The sequence below is a fragment of the Peromyscus leucopus genome, unplaced genomic scaffold (genome assembly GCF_004664715.2).
Source record: "Peromyscus leucopus breed LL Stock unplaced genomic scaffold, UCI_PerLeu_2.1 scaffold_334, whole genome shotgun sequence".
NCBI lineage: Eukaryota > Metazoa > Chordata > Mammalia > Rodentia > Cricetidae > Peromyscus > Peromyscus leucopus.
In genome coordinates this window covers 49,523-73,468 of record NW_023505216.1, presented here as the reverse complement: position 1 = coordinate 73,468, position 23,946 = coordinate 49,523, and the positions used below count along the sequence as shown (strand labels likewise).

General features: G+C 43.4%; 1 protein-coding gene across 1 annotated transcript in view; it reads left to right on the top strand.

The window, feature by feature from the left end:
- Nucleotides 1-3,417: 3,417 nt before the first annotated feature.
- Nucleotides 3,418-23,946, top strand: part of Usp48 (ubiquitin specific peptidase 48) — a 59,809-nt gene continuing 39,280 nt past the window's right edge. The window contains exons 1-11 of the mRNA XM_037201912.1: nucleotides 3,418-3,573; nucleotides 4,830-4,986; nucleotides 6,220-6,347; nucleotides 7,505-7,629; nucleotides 8,057-8,165; nucleotides 9,901-10,034; nucleotides 10,713-10,795; nucleotides 14,117-14,296; nucleotides 18,012-18,140; nucleotides 18,637-18,786; nucleotides 23,316-23,513. Coding sequence (XP_037057807.1) covers nucleotides 4,959-4,986; nucleotides 6,220-6,347; nucleotides 7,505-7,629; nucleotides 8,057-8,165; nucleotides 9,901-10,034; nucleotides 10,713-10,795; nucleotides 14,117-14,296; nucleotides 18,012-18,140; nucleotides 18,637-18,786; nucleotides 23,316-23,513 — 1,264 coding nt within the window. The 5' untranslated portion in view covers nucleotides 3,418-3,573; nucleotides 4,830-4,958. The remainder of the gene's footprint in view (nucleotides 3,574-4,829; nucleotides 4,987-6,219; nucleotides 6,348-7,504; nucleotides 7,630-8,056; nucleotides 8,166-9,900; nucleotides 10,035-10,712; nucleotides 10,796-14,116; nucleotides 14,297-18,011; nucleotides 18,141-18,636; nucleotides 18,787-23,315; nucleotides 23,514-23,946) is intronic.

Sequence of the window (23,946 nt, the reverse complement as noted above, 5' to 3'; positions counted from 1 at the left end):
TTAATCCCAGCTCTCAGGAGGCAGTGGCAGGCCTGGTCTACAACAGGTCTACCCTGTCTCAAAAACAGAAAACAAAAAAAGAAAGTTGAGGCTGGAGATGTGGCTCAGTTGGTAGAGTGCTTGCCTGGCATGCAGGAGCCCCGAGTTCTATCCCCACTGCATAAACAGGTTGTTTGTCTATAATCCAAACACATGGGAGGCAGAGGCAAGATTGTTGTTCTAAATGTAAGATCAGGTGGTGCAGGCCAGCAGAGGCTACAGAGTGAGACCTTGTGGTTTTGTTTTGTTTTTTCGAGACAGGGTTTCTCTGTAGTTTTGGAGCATGTCCTGGAACTTGCTTTGTAGCCCCGGCTGGCCTTGAACTCACAGAGATCTATCTGCCTCCAGAGTGCTGGGATTAAAGGCATGTGCCACCACGACCTGGCTAGCCTGGCTTCTTAGCCTAATCTTTCCACTTGCTGTCCTCTGCCTGGGATGCTTTGTCTTCCTGCAGTAAGTCCATTCTACCTGCCCTTGCAGACTCCCAGTGGGCAACACTTTCTCCTCAGGTGAGGTTTCTTCTGCTGCAGTGCATCCGTTACCATAGCACTTGTTTATCTGAAGTTTCGTATTTTCCGGTGTGTCATACCTGTCCTGAGCCATTTTTAATGACTGGGACTTTGAATGTCTTTCATCTGAGTTATCTCTGGTCTGTCATTGTTAGTTGTACCTCTCTGTGTTTGACAGGAGATGTGTGTATCTGTAAACTCAGTGGCTTTGCCGCCGCAGTGACAGGATTTGTTCATATGTAATCGTACCCCTTTTACTGGGAGGCATTGTGACAGGTCTGAAGGCCGGATGCTGCCAACATATCTGTCAACAGTATCACTCTATAAACCACCCAAACACATCTTCCCCAGTACACGGCTCTTACTTAACCCAGTGCCACTTCCATAGCTGTCACCAGTGGGGTCTGAAAGGAAAAAAAAATCTGAATAAAGGGCACATGAGGTGGCTTAGCAGGTAAAGGTTCCTGCTGCCAAGACTGATCTGAGTTCCAGGTGGAGATCCACATTATGGTAGAGGGAGGGAACAGACCTTGCAAATGGTCCTCTTCATAGCATGTACACACAAAGTTAAGCCAGGCAGTGGTGGCATGCAAACCTTTAATCTTAGTACCCGGGAGGGAGAAGCAGGTGGACCTCTGATCTTGAGGCCACCCTGGTCTACAGAGCAAGTTCCAGAATAGCCAGGACTACACAGAGAAAACCTGTCTAGAAAAAAAACAAAAACAAAAAAGGAAAAGAAAAGAAAGGCATGTGCCACCATGCCCAGCCCCCTTTGCTTTGCAAGAAATGAAATTAACCAAAGAGTTCTGTTTGAGGTGGGCATGGTGTTACAAGCCTGTTAATGTCTGTACTTGGGAGGCTAAAACCATGGTCCGTCTTGGTAAAGTGAGTATCAGTATAGAGACTGACTCAAAAAACAAAAACAAAAACAAAAACAAAAAACCCAAAAAGTAATTGTGTTTTTAAGGCTTGTGTGTGCTCTTCTTGTACATAGGCTTAGGTTTACATACAGTCTCTCACTTCTTCCAAAATGCACTGGCATTGAACCCCAGTCTGGTCTCATGAGCTCTTGGAAACCCCTTCAGCTGCTCAAGGCTGGGATTGCAAGTGTGCCAGCCAACACACCAGTCTTTGATTGTCATTGTTAACTTAAACATCAGTTCCTTAGGAAAGACTAAAAGTTCTTAAAGTGATAAGTGCAAGTACTACAAAGTGGTGCTGGTTTGTCCTCTAGCCGAGCAGGTTCCCAAATGGGAGTGAGTTGGTTAGTTGAGCATTTCCTGTTTGAATTTGAGACTCCTCTTGAGCCACCTGAGTGCTGCTGAGACAACATTTTCTCTAGAGCGATCGATGAGTTTCAGCAGTCTTATGAATTAACTGCTAGTTTCCTTATTTGAGGTAGTGTTACTTGCCTTTAGGATACTTTTCTTGACTGTGAGCTGTTTTGAACACTATTTTCTAAGAATTCAGGAACACTAAATGTGCATTGCTGTTTCGCTTACATGTCTGGCTGAGTGTCAGATCCATTAGAACAGGAATTACAGACAGTTGTGAGCTTTCGTGTGGGTGCTGGGAATTGAACCCAGGTTCCTCTGGAGGAGCAGCCAGTGCTGTTAACCACTGAGCCATCTCTCCAACTTAATGTCACTTCTCGTTTCAACTTGTTTGGATTTAATGAAGAATGTGGTGCATCCTATGTGTTCTGTTGGATGGGGCAAGTAAGTATGGGGGCAGTTAATAGCACTGAAACAACTCTTCCAGGGTTTGTGAGTTGATTGTTGTATACCTCAGTTAATTTTTTTTTTTAATAGAACTTGGAGCTTTTGTTTTTGAGACAAGGTCTCACCTGTATACCCTCTCGCTGTCCTAGAGCTCACTTATGTAGACCAGACTGGTCTCAGATTCACAGACTGCTGGGATTAAAGGCATGTGCCACCACACCTGGCTAGAATTTTTCTTTTTTGGGTCATTTAATGTTTTTGTTTGTTTGTTTTTAATAGTTTATTTGTGCTTTATGTACATTGGCATTTTGCCTGCATGCATGTATATGTGAGGGTGTCGGATCCCCTGGAACAGGAGTTACAGACAGTTGTGAACTGCAATGTGGATGCTGGGAATTGAACCCCAGTCCCCTGGAAGAGCAGCCAGTGATCTTAACTGCTGAGTCATATCTCCAGCCCCATTTAGTGTTTTTTTTTTTTTTTTAAATAAAAAGTGCTGTGTAATGCTGTGATTTTTGAATAAAATTCAGTTAGGAAGTCAGTGTGATGGCACATGCTTTTAATCCTAGCATTCAGAGACAAGTGGAGTCTTAAGAATTCTAGGCCAGCCTGGTCTACCTATTTATGTAGAGAGATCTGTCTCCGAAAAAGAAAAAGAAAAAAAGAGGTCTGAAGAGATGGCTCAGTGGTTAAGAACATTGGCTGCTTTTCCAGAGGACCTGGGTTCAGTTCCCAAGCACCGACATGGCAGCATCTTACACTTGCCTGTAACTCTAGTTCTAAGGCATCTGACACAGACATACATGTAAGCAAGCAAGCAAGCAAAAAAAAGATGGTGTTCAAGAGGTTTAGCATAATCCCTGCCCTCAACTGTGGGTACTTGTCCAACTGAAATAAGTTCTGCTTCTGTTGGGTGCTGGGTTCCTGTCTGTAGCTATGGTGAGAAGCTATTAACCCCATCTTAGTAACACAAGGACTCAAGTGTACAGAGTTCCAGGACAGCCAGGGCTGCGTAGAAAACCCTATCTTGCTGGGGGTGGTGTTGAGGGGCGGAGGGAAAGATAGATAAATGAATAGGTGAGTAAGTAATTAAATGAATGAATAAAAACTCATTTCTCTTCCTTTTCACTTCCTGTGAATATTTTTAATTAAACTTCTTTCTTTTTTTTTCCCCTCCTTGTAGAAGAAACTGCAGAGGAAATCCGAATTGCTTAGTTGGGATTGGTGAGCATATCTGGTTAGGAGAAATAGATGAGAATAGTTTTCATAACATTGACGATCCCAACTGTGAGAGGAGGAAGAAGGTGAGTAATTGTGGCTGGTAGGCCTTGTTTATTGTTGTTGAGGTCCTGTGTTTAGAAACCTGTTAGAGTGGACATGTATGTGCTACAGTAGTGGAGAGGGGCTGCATCCAATCCCCAGAATCCCTCCCTGCTCTGAAAAAGAAGTGGAAAGAAATCACCACAAACTGTCAACTATTTCAGTAACCTAAGAAGATGTTAGAGAACCCATGGCCTTGTGCATTTGAATTCTTCCTTTTTAATTTGGTAAAGGCTAGTTAAGCCATAATTGCCACATTATAACTGTATGAAAGTATTTATTTGTGCTGGGGATCAAACCCAGGGTCAAGCACATGCTAGGCAAGCCATCCGCACTGAGCTACATCCCCAGACCCCAACATTATGCTTTAGCAACAGGTAATCATGTGGGGCAGTATGGCTCATGCCTTTAATCCTAGCACTTGGGAGGTAGAGGCAGGCAAATCTCTCTGAGTGAGGCCAGCCTGGTCTACAGAGTGAGTTCCAGGACAGCCAAGACTGCAGAGAAAAACAAAAACAGGCAATCATACAGTACAGCAAGCCTTTAGACAGTGGTCTTGGTTTGCATTCTGATTCTGTGTTGCCTTAATAGAGAACATGTTTTGTTTAGGACTTAGAATGTCCTTAAAGGAGAGGTGCAAGTTGCCATGATGGTTTCTCTGCTTTCCAAAGCATCAGCCTTCTGTAATTGTATACGCACACACACATACATATATTAACACACATTTAAAAATATGCGTTAATATTTCTAACAAACCCATCATGCATCAGTGAGCTCTGTTGTATTGATATTTTCCCAGTTAAAAGGGATATTTGTTTTAAGTTCAAGATCTTTGATATAATAGAAGGGGCCTTCCTTTCTGTCTCCCAGCTCTTCTAGAAATCTCATTTTGACTTTGTACTAAGTATAATGAAGTATAATGAAAAGCCTGAGCACACATGCTTCAGAACAGCTGTTGTAATTGTAGGTTTAGGAGACTGGAGAGGACAGTAGTGCTAGAGAGGAACAGCTTGCTGTCTGAGGCCTCTTCTCTGTGGTCAGCCGCAATGCAGTGGTGGTCAATCAGAAAAGGCTCCCATCCAGGTTCTGCCCCACCTGCAGCTAAGGGGGTTGAGATGATCATTCATGCCAAACCAACTGGGACAGGCTTCAAATGTTGAGTCTGTAAACTTACGAATAATGCTCCTTATAAATGTTTCGGGGAGCCTCATGTTGCTCTGTAACTCTTGTGTTTCTGTAGAATTCGTTTGTGGGCCTGACTAACCTGGGAGCCACCTGCTATGTCAACACCTTCCTCCAGGTGTGGTTTCTCAACCTAGAGCTTCGACAGGCGCTGTACTTATGCCCAAGCACCTGTAGTGACTACACAATGGGAGATGGTGTCCGTGGAGGAAAAGGTCTGTAGGGATGGGAGCAGGGGCTGCCTGCCAAATCTCTTATAAATCCACTACAAAGGAGGCAACATGCTTCTGGTTCCATGCCAAGTGTAATGCTGTAAACATACTCGTGATTCTGAAAATACACATAATCAACTAATAAGTGAATCATTTTTAAAAATTATTACTATTATTTTCTAAAGATTTGAGGGTGATCGTGGCACACACTCGGGAGCAGAGGCAGGCAGATCTCTGAGTTCAAGGCCAGCCTGGTCTACAAAAAGCAAGTTCCAGGATAGCCAGACTACACAGAGAAACCCTTTCTTGAGAGAAGGAAGGAAGGGAGGAGAGAGGGGAGTGGTGGGGGAAGGGAGGAAAGAAGAGAGGAGAGGAGAGGGAGAGAGAATGAATGAATGAGAGAGTAAATGAGAGAATTTCAGATTAAAAAAATCGATAAATGAAAGAAATACCTCCCACTCTACCCCCCCCCAAAAAAAAACAACTTTAGAAATGTGTTTTGGTTAGAGAGATGGCTCAGCTAGGACCATTCAGGTTTCAAGTACCCAAGTGGTGCACAAAACCATTTGTAACTCCAGGGGTCATGTGCCTTCTGGCCTTCTTGAGCACCAAGCAATTGCAGTGTATATACATACATACATGAGCCAAAGCACTCATATATAAAATAAAAAGAAAACATTTTAATTTTTTGTGTGTATATGAATGTTTTGTTTACATGTGTGTTTGTGCACCATGCTTGGCAATGGTAGAGGACATTGGACTCCCTGGAACTGGAGTTACAGGTGGTTGTTAGTCTTCATATGGGTGCTGGGAATCGAACCCAGGTCCTAGAAAAGAGGAGCCAGTGGTCTTAACTCCTGAGCATCTCTCCAGTTCCATCTTATCATGCCACTTGCGCGTGCGTGCGTGCGTGCGTGCTTTGAAATGGTCTCTGCACAGCCCAGCCTGGCTGCCCTGGAACTCACTGTGTAGAACAGGCTGGCCTCAGACTTATAGAGAAGCAATTGCCTCTGGATTGCTGGGATTAAATAAAGATGGGCAATACCACGTCTGGCCTTTTTAATTAAAAAGGTCAGCATCTACATTCTAGTAGGCTGACCCAGATGCCTTGGAACTCTTGCCCTGTCTCACAAGTGCAGAGAGTCTGGGCATGTGTACCACCATGTCTGGCTGGGGTTAGGTAGATCTTTTTTTTTCTTCCTTATTTAAAGTGAAATTTGCATTTTCTTTCAATAGATTATGAGCCTCAGACAATTTGTGAGCATCTACAGTACTTGTTTGCTTTGCTGCAAAACAGTAACAGGCGATACATTGATCCTTCGGGATTTGTTAAAGCCTTGGGCTTGGATACTGGACAGCAGCAGGTAAGAACAGTCCAGTACTCTCCTCATATCCCTTTTACCCTTCTCACCTTCAAAGGTGCTCACATGTCTTTCTAGGGAAGATGAAATAGGGTGCTTGTTAAATGTAATTTTTGACTGGATGTGGTGGTAGACACCTTTAATCACAGCACTTGGGAGTCAGAAGCAGACAGATCTCTGTGTTTGCCAAGACCAGCCTGGTTTACATAGAGAGTTCCAGGCTAGCTAAGCCATACATAGTGATAACCATGTGTGTTTAGGTGATCATGGTGACCACAAGAGGTATTGTTCCATCCTTTGGAACTGGAGTTACAGGTGTTGTGAGCTCCTGATATGGGTACTGGGAACTGAACTTGAAGAGCAGCAAAAGCTTAACTGCACTGGGCGGTGGTGGTGCACGCCTTTAATCCCAGCATCCTGTCACAAACAAACAAACAAAAAGAACTTAACTGATATTCTTTTTGGTTTTTCGAGACAGAGTTTCTCTCTGTAGCTTTGGAGCCTGTCCTGGAACTCACTCTGTAGCTCAGGCTGGACTCAAACTCACAGAGATCCACCTGCCTCTGCCTCCTGAGTGCTGGGATTAAAGGCATGCACCACCACGCCATGCCTGACTATATTCTTTACTTTCCCCATTTCCCCCCCTCCCTTTTCCAGACAATATTTCTCTGTGTAGCCCTGCCTGCCCTGGAAATCACTCTGTAGACCAGACTGACCTTGAACTCACAGATTGGCCTGCCTTTGCCTCCAGAGTGCTGGGATTAAAGGCATGTGCCACCACTGCCTGCCCTGTCTTTCTCTTTTTAAAATTGTGTTTTGTTTTAGTTTATGTCTGGGTGCTTGCCTGTACATATGTATCTATCTATGCACTGTTTGTTCCTTGTGCCTGAAGAGGGTAGAAAGCATTGAATCTTCTGGGACTGAGATAGTTGTGCTGGGCACTGAACCTGGGTCCTCTGCCACAGCAGCCAGCGAGTGCTGTTGACTGCTAAGCCATTTCTCCAACGTATCAACTGTTTCTTAAAACTGGTTGGGGACCGATTCAGTATAGCTGTAGTCTTATTAAATGGTAAGTTGAAAGTACTGGTAGTTTCTGATTAGCATTTGTATTAGAAGTCAGGGAGCTAGATACAACTTTTCTTTCATTAATCAAACTGTAGGATGCCCAAGAGTTTTCCAAGCTCTTTATGTCGCTGTTGGAAGACACTTTGTCTAAACAGAAGAACCCAGATGTTCGGAACATCGTGCAACAGCAGTTCTGTGGGGAGTATGCCTATGTGACTGTGTGAGTATTGCAGCTTTCATGACACTACCTTTCAGTTCAGTCCCAGATTATTGCTGTGCTGGGTTATCATGGGACCTCAAGTATTTATAGCAATCCATTTCCATGGGAACATGAAAGCAGCTACCTTGCCAATTGCTGCTGAATGCTTGCAGGTCTTGAGAACTGTCTGGCTGAAAGTCTTTGTGATGACTGTAATGTGGGTGGAAATAAAGGTAGGAAGCAGCTAGAAAACTAAGTCATGTCCATGTTCTAGTCCTTAAGTGACTGATTCCCTAGTCAGCATTTATCTTTATTTTACCTGTAATTCAAATGCTACAATTTCTGTAGCGAAATAATGGAGGTTATAAACACTCCCTCCCCTCTGTCTAGGATGTGTTAATAGTGACACTGGGTTGCTCTTCTTAACTTTATTTCTTTTTCATTGCAGTTGCAATCAATGTGGCCGAGAGTCTAAGCTTTTATCAAAATTCTATGAACTGGAGTTAAACATCCAAGGCCACAAGCAGTTAACAGACTGCATCTCCGAATTCCTGAAGGTACTTGCATCTCAGCATGCATGGCTTCTGCTCACTGGTGGTTCCATGCTATTTTGGATGACATTTTGATTCATGGGTACATCCATTATTGGAGACTTTTCCATATAAGAAATACTTGCTTTTATAAAGGTCCAAAGGGAACTAAAAAGTACCAAAGCAGCCAGCATCTCTTAACTAATTTTTTAGGGTTTTGCATGTTTATTTGTATGTAAACTATGTATGATTACAGGCAGCACAGTATTTAAGGGAATCTGGTCTCTGTTATCATAAAGCTAACTTATCTTCTCATGTAATAGAATGCATTAAGTGGGAACACAGCCTCTCCCTCTGTGTTTCTGCTTTCTGTGTGTTCTGAGTTCTGCAGAGATAGGCGGCTCCCTTTCTTTCCTTCCGAGTGAGGAAGGCTTCTTATCAAGCCTGACCAGGCAGACAGTGTGATAGATGAGCTTGGAGTACAGTTTCCTGTCTTAAACAGTGTCGTGTGTATGTTCTCTCTTGTAGACAACAGCAGCCTGAAGCCATTAATTGTGCATGGAATTTACCTATCTAAAGGTTTCCTGAGTGTTTACTTTGTGTAGTAAGCACCATGGTGATATTGGGCTGACAGTACTGGCCAAAACAGGCAAAATCAGCTTCAGTGGAGGTTGTAGTACAGTAGCATGGCTACCAGGGGCTCATTAAATAATAAGAGTAAAATTTGTAGTGGTCGACCACTGTGTGTGCTGTGGAGGAGGAGAATCCAGGTTTGAAATGAAAGGTTTGAATTGCAGGAGTGAGCAATACAAGAGAGCAGGAGAAGGGTGTTTGTAGGGTCTGAACACTGGAGGGCAGAGTTGCGGTGGGACAGGAAGGTGAGTGTGGCAGTGTTTAGCACAGGAAGAGTGACAAACATGGGTAGCTGGATAGAGAGGCCTGGTTTGAGTGTGACGTCCTCAGGGGAGACTCCAGGGCCATCATCGTTGTGATCCTGCGAGCGATGGAGTGTTGAACAGGATGACTGTGGTGCTCTCTTGAAGAGGCTGAAGGGCGAGGCTTGGGTAGAACAGGATGCAGGGCTGCCAGGACCACGGGATAGATGGGTAGCACTGGCTAGCTGGCTTTTCTGTCTTCCAAGAGTCAGTCAAACTTAAGCACTGGGTATGAAAGTGAAAGTCAAGGGATTTTAAGGTTTGTTGCCTGATTAGTTGGGAGAGGAATTATTTGTGAGGTGAGGACAGAGCTGAATGCTGCAGGTGGAAAGGAAAACCAGGAGTTCAAAGCCAGCTTCAGCTACGTCAGGTAAAGACAGTTTTGTGTTGGATGAGACCCCCTAAAAGAGTTTGGCCTGATGGATAGCTCCATGGCAGAGAGCTTGCATAACATGTTGAGGGCCTTGGATTACACACACACACACACACTCACACACACACACACACACACACACACACACACACACACACACACACACACACAGAGGTTGGTATTGAACATGTTTCACTTGAAGGAGAGAAATGAGGATTTTATGAAGCTTGCAAGGAGGGAAGAGGACTAGGGCCAGTTTCCCAGCCCTAGGAGCCTGAAGTATGGAGTGACAGTGAGAAGGAGCAGCTGGTCATGCAAGGAAGCTGTAGGCAGGACCTGTGAGGAAGGAGGAGTATAGCATCCTCATTTGGATGGGAGCTGCTGACTAATTGTGCTTTGCACTAGAGCTTTCTTCACATTCTTCCCAATTGGCTGTCTTCTTACTCCTGATCAGGAAGAAAAACTAGAAGGAGACAATCGATACTTCTGTGAGAACTGTCAAAGCAAACAGAATGCTACAAGGAAAATTCGACTTCTAAGCCTCCCATGCACTCTCAATTTGCAGCTGATGCGTTTTGTGTTTGACAGGTGAGTATATTGTAGCAAGCAGAGAGGACGATGGTCCGATGACTCATGGAGCCTTTGATTCTTCTGAATGCATTTCATGATGGTGCAATAAAAATTTTTTTAAAGAGAGCCAGGCGGTGGTGGCGCATGCCTTTAATCCCAGCAGGCAGAGGCAGGTGAATCTCTGAGTTCTAGGCCAGTTTAGACTACAGAGTGAGTTCCCAGTGAGCATCCCCAGGACTACACAGAGAAAACCTGTCTTGAACTGCGCCTTCCGCTCTTCCCCACCCCCCAAAAAAAAGAGGCCAGTTGTATATAGGTATATAGATGAGAGCTGGAGATATAAAGAGAATCTATGTTTCTAAGTACTATTAATTTTTTAGCTTTTTAATTAAAAACTGTAAGTACCTGACTGAATTACTTGATATGATCATATATTTCAAATAAAATTTCTCTCCATGGGAATGCATCTTTCATCTTGTAATTGAAACAATTGTGTGGCTCTGCGTGTGGGTAGACAGGCTCTGCTCCTGGAGTGCCTTGTTAGCAGAAGGGATCAGCCTTTGTCCATGTACACTAGATTACTAGATGGAATACAGCTGCTGTGGGGCTTGTAAAGGGGAGCTGGCAGCGTGTGTACACTTTTTTTTTTTTTTTTGTGATGGATTGACTTGTTACTGTGTGTCCTCTTTATGGCAGGCAAACCGGACACAAGAAGAAGCTCAATGCCTATATCGGCTTCTCGGAGAGTCTGGATATGGAGCCATATGTGGAGCACAAAGGTACTGTTTCTATCCAGCTGTGTCTATTGTTAGACAAACCGTGGTTGGCTCTCCATGCACACAGCTGCAGCAGTCCTCGATCCCTGTTTTCAGGCTTTGCGGACAGCAACTTTTTTGATAAGATGTTATTTTTCATTTTTTAATTTTATTTTGTTTTTTTGAGACAGGTTTTCTCTGTGTAGCTTTGCGCCTTTCCTGGAACTCGCTTTGGAGACCAGGCTGGCCTCGAACTCACAGAGATCCGCCTGCCTCTGCCTCCTGAGTGCTGGGATTAAAGGCGTGTGCCACCACCGCCTGGCCTTCATTTATTTTATAAGAGTAAGCGCACCTGTCCCATCGGACCCTGTTCAACCTATTAACACATTGATAAAATTTCAAAATAGAAATGTGTGATTCTGCAAACACCCAGAAAGTGAACATTCGCATGAACCACCCAAAGAGAGAAACCTTATTACAGCAACCTAGAGCCTGCTGGATGCTCATCATCCCGCTCATCTTTTTCTCTTCTTTCTTCCTTCCTTCCTCCCTCTCTCCCTCCCTCCCTCCCTTTTTGCTTCCTTCCTTTTTCCCCGTGTTTTTGAGATAGGGTTTCTCTGTATAGGCCTGGCTGTCCTGGGACTCACCATGTAGACCAGGCTGGTCTCTAACTCAGACCCACCTACCTCTGCATCCTGAGTGCTTGCTGGGATTAAAGGTGTGTGTGTGCCATTATCACCTTGCTTTACTCCCCGCGCCCCCCATTAAGTATTTTATACAAACTCACTTTCCTCCAGTCTTGATATTTGGGTTTATTCTTTTTGCCTCCTGGGAGAGGGCCAGGCAAATGATAACATATAATTAACCCTGCTGTGGTGTTGCTCTGGGTGGGGAGGGTGGCTGGAGAAAACACCATCCCAGGTGTCTCTCAAAGTAGGTTTCTGACAACACACAAAACAGTCTAATTGGACCTCATGAACTTTATCTGGATTGTCTAGTCTGTTTATGCTTGATATGATTACTGATTTATTCCTCTTGTAACACAGTCCAACCCCTTTTAAATTAACTATTTTGGTTAGGATATAAATTATTTCATTGGAATATTAATGGGTTATGTATCTTTGTCATATTTAATTCTCAGTCATTCCCCTCCTCCACTGCCCTCCCTATACCATGCATCTTACTCTAACTGGTTCCTTTTCTTCCTAGCTAGTCACACCTCTGCTTTCCTACACATTATATTTATTATTATTATTATTATTATTATTATTATTATTAGTTTTTTGAGACAGGGTTTCTCTAGCTTTGGAGCATGTCCTGGATCTCACTCTGTAGACCAGGCTGGCCTTGAACTCAGATCAGCCTGCCTTTGCCTCCTGAGTACTGGGATTAAAGGCATGTACACCACTGCCCAGCTTCTTACACATATTCTCATTACCCTCTCTTACATCCATTTTGTAGTTCTTTACTTCATTGGCAGTTTCAAGCTCCTAGTCTCTCTAAGGTTGCACACTTAGTTACTTTAGAGCCGTGACCTATGACTTAGTGACTTTAGAGCAGTATGGGATGATGCCACTGTCTCTTCTGACCCTGCTATCTTGGACATGCTACCAAAAATTATCTGCCAAGAGATTTTTCTTGAGTGGGAAAAATGCAGCTTGCTCCATAAGACCCTTAGGTTTATTTCTGGGACACTTGCCTACTTAGATGTCATCAGTGTATGGCTTGAGGATCACCCAGATTTAGGATTGTGGTCCATCTGTGGTGATGAAGTTTCTTCCACTTTTTTTTTTCTGCTGCTCTGCAAGGCTAGGGAACTGTCTCCTCTTTTAAAAGGCCACACTTCCCAATCCCTTCCCAAATAGTTTCTCTAAGTGGGGACCAAACATTTAAATGTCTGAGCCTAAGGGGGACATTTTCATTCAAACCACCACCACTGATAATTTTCATATGTTTGTTGTGGCAGGATAATTCACTTCTGTTATTTAGTGAGCTTAAGAATTCTGGTTTTAAAGAAAACATGGGATATTTACATGTAAAGTGGAATGAATACATTTTAGCTCCAAAGAAATTCTGTCATGTGACAAGGATAAATCTGAATGACAAGACCTGAAAATATAATAAGCTTGAGTATAGAACGAAAAATCCTTAATGTGGAGCTCATATAAGTAGATATGAACTGGGGAGCTTATCTTACAACGATGAAGCTCAAGGGATAAAAATTGAAGATCTGTTACATGATGTGGTGGACTGAAATTAACCCGTTCCAAGCCAGGCGGTGGTGGCGCACACCTTTAATCCTATCACTCAGTAGGCAGAGGCAGGCAAATCCTGGAGTTCAAGACCAGCCTGATCTACAGAGCGAGTTCCAGGACAGCCAGGCCTATACAGAGAAACCCTGTCTCGAAGAACACACAAACAAACAACAGTTCCTTGTGTTTTCTGGGAAGATTTGAAGAGTAGGAAGATTCATACCATTGGTAACATCATCTGCTGGCCTTGCCCTGATTAGCTGCATGGCATTCGTGTGCTGTTTAGTTCTGAGTTCTTAGTTCTTGCCAGTTGAGCAGTTTATTTTAAGACATGTGTCTTGGTGTATGTCTGGAGGTGTCAGAGGACAGTTTCTTCTTTTCCCCCTTGTTGAATGGGGTCTGTCTTTTTTCCACTATGCTTTTTATTCCAAGGCTAGCTGGCCTGAAATCTTCCAGCCATTTCTATTCTACCTCAGGAGCTCTGGGATTCTCTCCCTGGCCCAATTCAGAAATATTTGTGTCGCTCCTCTAGTATTTTTATCTTAACCCAGAGTTTTGACCCACATGTTAAATCTTTATTAATGTCCTCACTGAGTGACAAGTGTGCAGGGATTTTGTTCCTTAAGTCAACTGCTATTTTCTCCTAGTCTAAAACAAGGTCCAACATGTTCATTGAGTGATGGACTGTTTTTAAGGGTATCACAGCAGTGTAACAAAGTTGGGTGTGAAGCTGTTTTTAGAGCAATATTGTTTGTAAAAGCTTCCTAATCTTTTACCAGTTTAAATATCTATAGACATGAGATGGTTCCAAATATTGTGGTGATAAATTATGCTTAGTTATTGTAAGTAGTTTTTTTCTTTAAGAATTTTTTGCCCATTTGAGTAGTTTAGCTGTGTATAGCCCACAATAGCCTTGAATTTGTTGATCCTCTTACCTCAGTCTCTGGGATGCTGGGTTGTAGGGATGCAGCCACTATGCCCAGCTCTTAGGTGTTACATTTTGTATTCTGTGCATAAAGAACTACAGTGTTATTAGTTTATGCTCAAGCTATAAGGAATGCTGTCATGGAAAGTTATTCTTTTCTACTTGCAGGTGGGCCGTTTGTGTATGAACTCAGTGCGGTCCTCATCCACAGAGGAGTGAGTGCTTATTCTGGCCACTACATTGCCCACGTGAAAGATCCTCAGTCTGGAGAATGGTACAAGTTCAATGATGAGGACATAGAGAAGATGGAGGGGAAGAAATTACAACTGGGGATTGAGGAAGATCTAGGTAAAACCTTTAAGTTGTGAGTGCCCTTTTCAAATATAAATTTTGTTGTTGTGGTTGTTGACTTGAGACAGGGTCTCACAGTGTAGCTCTGGCTGTCCTGGAACTCCCCATGTAGACCAGCCTGGCTTTAAACTCAATGGAGATTTGCCTGCTTCTGCCTCCTGAGTGCTGGATTAAAAGCGTGTGCCACCATGCCTGGCTTAAAATAAAACTTCATTCATTCATTTACTTATTTATTCTTGGCAGTGTTTAAAGCTGTCATGGCCCAAGATGGTTAATGGGTATTGAGGTATTAACACCACTAGGCTGTTCCTTTTGTTTTGTTAGCTGTTCCTGCTTCAAGAAAAACCAAGCATATTTTTTCCCCAGAGATGGTGTGCCCAGAAAGTATGAAGGCGAAGTGGTTGGTATCAGTTATAGGGTTTATTCCCTGTGCCAGGGAAGGGGAGTGGTGCTGAAAAGGCTAGTTATTGGATCTTAGAGGAAGGTGTGTCATCTTCTTTCCCCGTTGAAGTTAATAACTGTGTCTGAGGAGACAGTCTCCCGACAGCTCTCATCCCCTCAGCTGTCCTCATCTTTAGTTTTGTTCCCCAGTGAGTGGCCAGGTCTGATGGGAGCCCGTGATCTTCTCACTTCCCCCCTGGATCAGAGAGAGTGTTTATTATGTTTAGTATTTTGAGGTACGCCCAGGTTGGCCTTGATCTCTTCAGTTGCGGTGGTCCTGCCCCTTGGTTCCCAGTCAGATACTGCAGGGATTACACCTGTGCATCACCACACCTGTAGAGGAGGAGCACTGGCACTTAGGCCTTGCTGGCTTTGAGTCTCTAAGTCCCTTTTCTTGTCACTGTCACAGTACCTGACACACAAAGCTGTGGTGAGCAAAGCTCATGTTTCAGGGCATTGTGAACCTCCATGGACAGGAAGGTCTGAGCAAGCAGCTCAGCCTTGGGGGCTGGGGCATGTGGGTATCCATCCTCGGTGATCTGTGCAGTAGAGTGAGGAGCAGCCCTAGCCACACTCTCTACCCACCAGCCCTACTGCCCAGGTCCTGCCAGCAGCTGGGGGAGTAAGTGTTCAAAACAGTGTGGTGGGCATTTCACATCCAAGCTGGACTGAGGTGACCCTTAGGTTCCCAATATTTACTATAGTGTTTTTTATAGGAACAATGTTACCACCAACTTTATTTTATTGTACTTTTTTTAAAGATAAACCTTAGGTTGTAAATAATTATGTTTTCATTTTGAGTGTCTATCGCAGTTGTGTACATTGTAAATATGAAATTGTAAGATTTAAAGCATTTTTAAAAAGTTGTTAGGTCTACTGTCCATTTTATACATGTGAGTAGTCCTCAATTTTAAAAGAGCTTAAGCGAGTCTTTTGTTTACCAGTATTTTTCAGTTGGTTTTTTTTGTTGTTGTTTTTGTTTGATTTTTCAAGATAGGGTTTCTCTGTATATCCCTGATTGTCCTGGAACTTGCTCTGTTCTTTAACACACAGAGATCCGACTGCCTGTTGAGTGCTGGGGTCAAAGGAATGTGCCACCACTGCCAGATGACCTCAAACTTGTGACATTCCTTACCTCAGCCTTCCAAGCTCTGATATTATAGCTATGCATGTATTTTGATTTTTCTTTTGTTTGCTTTTACTATGTGGGTGGAGTAGTGTATTAAGATAGGATGTCATGTAGCTTAGATTGGCTTGAATCTCTCACTGTTAAGTGTCCCAGGCTGAGGCTGTATGTAGCATGAATCTTAAAGAGTCTTTATTAATAAAACAAACCTGGAGCCAAGTATTGGGGTGAACACTGGAAAATCAGAGAAACAGAACAAGCCACAGCTAACCTCACATGGCCAACTTCTCAGCTGGTCTTGTTTCCTCAGACTGGAAGCTTCTGTGTCCTCATCCCAATGGGTCTCAGCTGAACTGTGCTGCTCAAAACCTAAAAGCTTAACCAGCCAAATGCTTCTAGTTCCTGGTCCTCACTCCTTATATATCTTTCTGCCTTCTACCACCACTCCCTGGGATTAAAGGCTGAGTCACCATGCTTGGCTGTATCCTTGAACACATGGATTTCTGTCTCTGGAAATGCTAGGATTAAAGGCGTGTGCTACCACTGCCTATCCTAAGTATCTAGTGGCTTTTCTGTTCTCTGACCCCAGATAGGTTTATTAGGACACAATATTTTGGGGAACACAATACTACCACACCAGGCCTCTTTAATCTTCCTCTCTCAGCCTCTCTGAATGCTATGATGAAAAGAAGCTGTTCCAGTCATCTAGCTTTGGATTAAATTTTATAATTCTGGCTAACATTTAGGGTCAGGCAAGGTGGCACACACCTTTAACCCTACCACTCTGAGACCAACACTATACTGAAAAGAAAGGCGGGAGTGGGGGACGACTCAAGCCACACGAGTAATAGTGCTGTTGGGTTTTGCCCTGTAACTTTTTTTCTCCCTCTTTTTAAAATGCATTCATTCAGCCATTCAGTCATTCATGGTTTTTCCGAGACAGGGTTTCTCAGTGTTGTTTTGGTCCCTGTAGACCAGGCTGGCCTCGAACTCACAGAGATCTGCCTGGTACTGCTTCCCAAGTGCTGGGATTAAAGGTGTGCGCCACCACCGCCTGCATGCACTGGAACATTAAACTGGCCACTATAGGCTTCCACCTTTTCTTAGGTTTCCCAGAATGGCCTCTGAGTATAGTTATGTGTCCCATACTCAGCCATAGAACTTTGTCCTCAGGGGGACATATTTCCATCTTTAAAAAATGGAGTGATAAAGCCAGACAGGGTGACTCATACCTGTTATTCCAGCATTCTAGCAGTGAGGCAGAAGGGCCACAAGTTTGAGACCAACCTTGACTGCAGTGCAGCACTGCCTCCAAACATAAAGGAGTGTGACAAGAGTGGGTACTTGTCTGGTGTACATACCTTCTCATCACCTTCACAGTGAGAAGATGGCTCTGGGCTACAGGAGCCTGCAGGCAATCTTTGTTACCTGAGTTCTATCTATCCCTAGAGCTCACGAGGTAGAAGACTCCCAAAAGTTGTCCTGACTTCTACCAGTGCTGCCTGTGCTCGGGGACACACAGAGGCACAGAATAAACGAGTGTAAAAGAATTCCTGTCTAAGGAGCCACTACATCTGTATGGCATTTCAATCTTTTAGACCTTGGGTATATACTTTAGACATAATTATTTTATAATTTTCTGTGTATGAATATTTTGTCTGTAGGTTTGTGTTGTGTAGGGTCTATAGTGGTGCCCCTGAGTTCTACTAGGGTCTTGAATTGCCTGGGACTAGAGTTACAGGTGGTTGTGAGCCACCATGTGGATGCTGGGGATTGAACCTTGGTCCTCTGGAAGAATAGCCAGTACTGATAGCTGCTAAGCCATTGCTCTGGTCCCTAGACATATTTTTTTAAGGGTTTTTATTTTTATTTATTTTTTGTTTGCTTTTTTACAAGACACGGTTTCTCTGTGTAGTTTTTGTGCCTGTCCTGGAACTCTGTAGACCAGGCTGGCCTCAAACTCACAGAGAATCTCCACTGCCTGAGTACTGAGGTTTTAAGTATGTGCCACTGCATGCAGCTCTTTAAATGTGGGTTTGGGGCATACTTATTCAGGGAGTTCTTTATTCAGTGAGTCATATACCGCCACCCAGACCCATAAAGTATGGACCATGTGGTTAAGTTGTCTTAATTTCTTTATCCCAGCAGAGCCTTCTAAATCCCAGACCCGCAAACCTAAGTGTGGCAAAGGAACTCACTGTTCTCGAAATGCATACATGTTGGTTTATAGACTGCAAACCCAGGAAAAAAACCACACAATGGTTCAAGTCCCAGGTAATCACTTTTCCTGAATTGCTTCTGGAAATGCTATAGAAGTCTACTCCCAGGTTTATTAATGACCACCACCAGCTTACACAAATTGTGACAGATCTGTTTTAGTATGGTAAATGTTAATGAACGTAAGTGCTGGTCACAAATGAACAATTATTATTGCGCTTTTAGAGTGACTAGGGCTATTCTGTTACCCCAACTCCAAAAAAGAGGCAGAAGCAATTTTCAATAATGTTAAATAAAAGGTAACCTAGATTGGTTTTATTTCAACTTGTAGAACCAAAGCAGCTGGTTTACCTGGCATGTCCCATGTACTGTAGTATAGAGCCATTTCATGCTTCTGGGCAGTCTGGGTGGGGATGACCTGGTTTCATTACACCTTCAGTTTCCCTGTAGAAGTTTCCATTCATTCATCTCCAGATGATAGTGTGCACATCAGTGTAGTCTCTGTCTTTGGAAAAGAGAATAAGGTTGGTTTTTGTGTTTCTCTTTTGGATAGCCTTTCTTCAAGAGCTGGTAGATCGGGACAATTCCAAGTTTGAGGAGTGGTGTGTTGAAATGGCCGAGATGCGCAGGCAGAGTGTGGACAAAGGCAGAGCGAAACACGAGGAGGTGAAGGAGCTGTACCAAAGGTTGCCTGCTGGAGCTGGTCTGTGAGATATTCCAGGACAACACTATTGCCATTGAATGCCTGGGGGTTTTGCTTTGTGGTGCTTTAATCTTTAAATGTTGCAAAAATGTTTATGAAAAACCCATTTTCTCCTCCTAGAGGCCAGCTTAAACATTCTAAAATCACTATGTAAACTGGCAGTAACTAGACATAGAGATATAATGTTCTTTTCAAAGTCTGAGGCTGTTACTGAACGATAAACTGCACATTCATGATCTGTAAAGACTTTCAGAAACTGTGAGCTGGTGAGACCGCTCAGGGGAAAAGGTGCTTGCTCCACGCCTGACAACCTGAGATTGATTCCCAGGACACAAATGATGGGAGAGAACTGACTTCTGTTGGCTCTTCTCTGACCTTTGCATGCTTGCCTGCCACCTGCCTCCCCACGTACACACATATTGTAATAAACATTTTTTTTGAAGGCTATTTGACTGCTAGGTGTGGTGGTGCATGCCATTAATTCCAGCACCCGGGGAGGCGGAGGTTGTCGCATGCCTGTGAGGTGTTTCTGTGAGATATAGGCCAGCCTGGTCTGCATAGCAGGTTTCAGGCTAGCCACAGCTTCATAGTGAAAACTTGTCTCAAAAAAAAAAAACAATTTTTTTTTTCCTTCTGTGAGATATGAAATGTTTCTAAAGCCAGACCTGATTGGATCACTGTGACCTTTCTTCTGTTTTAAATCCTTTGTTCCCTAAGAATGTTAACTGACATATGTGTACACTTCTTTTAAAAGATGTATTTATTTATTATGTATACAGTATTCTGCCTGCATGTGTCCCTGCAGGCCAGAAGAGGGCACCAGCCTCATTACAGATGGCTGTGAGCCACCATGTGGTTACTGGGAATCAAACTCAAGACCTCTGGAAGAGCAGTCAGTGCTCTTAACCTCTGAGCCATCTCTCCAGCCCATGTGTACACTTTTTAATATAAAATGTTGTAGGAAATCCTTGATAGCTCCCCTCTGACTTAGATGAACACAACCTGTTCATCCTATGTGTTCTTGTTTATTCAAATTTTTACCTTGTGTCTTCTCTGGTTGTCAATTGTCAAAATCCTGCAGCCTCACTCTCCTGCATATGGTAGAGAGCAGTGTGTCCGAAGTTAAAATAAGTATTCGAGCATGGATGGATGGTTTTGCTTTTTTTGTGTTCATTTCCCATTACTTGTATAATTAATATCAAAGATGACTAGGCCCATATGAAAAGTCTTTAGGTGTTCTCTTCCTGACTGCGGTTACAGTTCAAGGACAGAGCATGTGCTTGTATAGATATGTCCTCATTTGTACACCAGCACCCAATGGAGGAAAAGTCATCCCAAACTGCTGCTTTTTTAAATTCTGTTCCTTCTTTGTGACTTGGTACTTGAACTGTGTTTAAGCGCTAGAATTATCCAAAAAAGCCACTGGCTTTTACTTAATAGGAAATGAACTCAGGAGTCAGATCACTCAATTCGTGGGCATTGACCCTAGAGATCTGTTCTCCAAACTCTTGCACTGTGCAGAAAGGAAAAGGACTCCTTCCTGCCCTAAAGACAGAATGGCATGAAGCAGTTGAGGGTGAAGGTCTGAGGGAAGAGCACATGCTCGGCTCTGGAGAGGCCCTGGATCATCAATCACTCACTCTTATGGTGCCATGATGTCTTTTATACCTTGACCACTCAGGAGCCTTCTTAATGGAAACTCCTTATTCTTAAACAATTATTGTAAGCATTCTTTTGAAAGGCCTCCTCCCTCAAAATCCAAGTCTCATGAAAAACAACATCCCTTTGGCCACTGTTATTTAAACCTGAACGTGCTTAAAATCTAGATAAATGGTTATATTTTTCATGCTATTATTATTCGGGACATTTGTTGTACTCAAATCCATCGGGTGTTTTGTGTTTGTTTAAAAAAAAAAAAACCCTCATTTTAAACTCATGATATTTGGCATTTTCAAGATGGCCTTACTCAGTAGCCCAGGGTGACCTCAAATTCATGTCAGTCCTTCCTCAGCCTTCTTGGTGCTGGGATTACAGGAGCACACCACTCTATCTAGGCCACATGATTATTTCATAGTCCTAGCCATTGAAAGCTATCACAGCTACGGCTTTTTCTCCCAGGACCCCAGCACACTGAAGTGAGTGCTGGAAATGGGTTGGCGCTCTCTCGCTCGCGCTCTCTCTCTCTCTCTCTCTCCCCCTCCCCCTCTCCCTCTCCCTCTCCCTCTCCCTCTCCCTCTCTCCCTCTCTCCCTCTCCCTCCCTCCCTCCCTCCCTCTCTCTCTCCCTCTTCCTCTCTCTCTCTCCTCTCTCTCTCCCTCTCCCTCTCTCCCTCTCTCCCTCCCCCCCCCCCCTCCCTCCTCTCTCTCCTCCCTCCCCCTCCCCCCCTCCCTCTCCCTCTCTCCCTCTCCCTCTCTCTCTAAGTTACTGTTAAGAACTATAAAGTCAGAAGTGGTCCCCCCCCATCTTGGAATCTTGCATTAATTAAAACAGCGAACTTTTGTTGGGAAATTTTCCATGGGATTCAAGTAGAGGATTGGCCAGGTTAACTTTGAATTCAAGTACATACTCAGTGTTTCTTTTTAGTTATCCTACGACTATCCCCTTAGAGTCTCTTGAGACAAGGTCTCTAGCTCAAGCTGATCTGGAGATCACCATGTGGCCCCTACTGACAGGCTCAGACATGGGTGATCCTCCCACTTCAGTCTCCTGAGTACCAGGATCACAGATGAGAGCCACCTCGCCCAGCATCAAGAGCCAGATTCATTTAGTTTATTTTTTCAGCAACAGAAGGTGTTGCCCTCTGTTCACCTCCCTGGATGCTGGAAGAACAGAATACTTGGAGAAATAGTCCTTAAATGAGAACTTGTATCAACCCCCACTCCCCTTGAAAAACTTAAAATTACTCAAAACTTTAGTCTCTGACTTTGTATGGGGAAGTAGTAGCTGCTTGGACTTTTCCTCAGATTGGTCACTCCCTTTTTTTGATCCAACATAAACCTGATAAACAGCACAGAACTAGGGGGGCATTTTGAATATAATTGGCTATGGTATGATTTGGGGGTATGGGGTGATAATAGTACTGGGGATTGAACAATGGCAGTGTACATTCAAGCAGTCTCTCTACTAAGGGAAGTGTATGTTACTGTTTTGCTTTTTCATTTATTTGTTGGTGGTGCTGGAGATTTGGCCCAGGGCTCCACTTAATGTTAGGCAGATAGTCTACCATTGAACTACAAGTCCCTGGCCCTTGCCATGCTGATATCTTGTAGGTTGCCACGACCATTTTTCCTGTTCTGTGTCTTTCGGTCTCCTCTTATATATTGTTTGGATGTACAATTAACTTTTCTATATCTCTTTTCTTCCAAAAAGCTCAAAATGCTTCACATATCTTATCTTTTACACTCAGCAACATCTCTGTGAGGTAGGTAGAAGGCAGGTATTATTACCTTCATTTTGCAAATTAACTATCTGAAGCATAGAGAGCTTAGGTGACTTGCTCACGTTGAGTTTCTCAAAGCAGAACTGCCCAGTGCTGCCCTGTGCCCTCCAGTCTCAGTGCAGAAGGGGAGCTGTCACCTCCAATTTTTGTTTTCTGTCACAACATTGAGCTGCTTTACATTAAAATCAAGAAGTGGGAGTTAGCTTTCTGGATGTGTGACTCTGGGGCGTCGGAAACAGTTCAAGTGAGCTTTGCACTAAAGTGTCTGCCCTCAGATCTACCAGAAGTAGCACACGATACGAATTCAACCTCTGTATGTTTTCTCCTATGTTTTATGCTGGGACTCACTGGAGATCTTTGTAAGTAATCAAAGCTGTCCCTTTATTTTTAATTTTGCCTTTTGGGGAACTCTGGGACTCCCTCTCCCCAAATTATAATTCATTTTGAAATGTCTAGTGATCTTAATTTTTGAGCTTCAAAACTATTAATAATTCATTTCTAGTGTACTCTGTCCTAGAACTTATTTCCAATACATTATTTTCTTGAAACGAATAGATCATAGCACAGACTGGGGGAATCATAAATCCTTTTTCTGAACACCAGCCCATCTTGGAGTCAGGAAAGTTAAGTGTTGAAATGAGCTTGTGAAGTGTGGTTTTAGCTGATAAGGTTAACTGGTAACTTAAGAGGTTGCTTTTCATTTTAATTTTCAGATATATAGCACATACTTGTGCAGGGTAAGGGACAAGGAGATTTTCCACACAGCACCCAGGTGTCCTCATGGAAGCTCTGCTGTGTTCTCAAGCAAGGCACTTCTCTCTGTGGACTCCTCTTGTAGAATGTGGCTAATAATACCCGCCGATCCCACAGGGCTCTGTGCAGATGTGTGTCCATGCATAGATCGAGCTCACAGGAGTGCTAGCTAACTGGAGTTCCTAGTCATCACACATCAGATACCTCCCAGTGATTCTTCTGATGCTGATGACTTTGGGACAAAGTTTGCACTGGCTTTGGAGGACAATGATTTGTTCTATCATGTAGTCCAAAAACTGTAAAAATACATAGTTTCTTCCCATTCCTTTTTTTTTCAGAGCCCTATGAGTTTGTCTCTCTTGAATGGCTGCAAAAGTGGTTAGATGAATCGACACCCACCAAACCTATTGATAATCATGCTTGCCTATGTTCACACGACAAGCTTCATCCAGACAAAATATCAATTATGAAGAGAATATCAGAATATGCAGCTGACGTTTTCTACAGTCGATATGGAGGAGGTCCACGACTAACTGGTAAGTCAGGGCCTCATCTCTGCTTGCACGAGGAAAGCATGGAGTTTGCATTCTGCTTTTGAGATCAGGACAGGACGACAACATGCAGTAAGTAAACTATATTCCTGCACTTTGCCAATTAGAGCAGAATTGAAGCCAGGCCACTGATGGAGCGCAGACAAAACAGGTTCCCTTTAAAGAGAAGCACCCACAGTGGTTTGCCAGCTCACACAAGTGTCTTAAAGCCTTGAGTCTGTGTTTGGTTCATTCCAGTTTTGTGTAGGTTTGGGATATTGCTTCTAAATCTGTTTAGTTCTACCTGGAATGTGCAGAGATATGTAGCCACAAGTAGCCAATCTGTTTAGTTCTGGCTGCTTCTTTTTAAGCAATTTTCTACTTACTTATATTAAACCTTTTATTTATTAAGTGTGTCTGGGTATTGTGCTGGCATGTA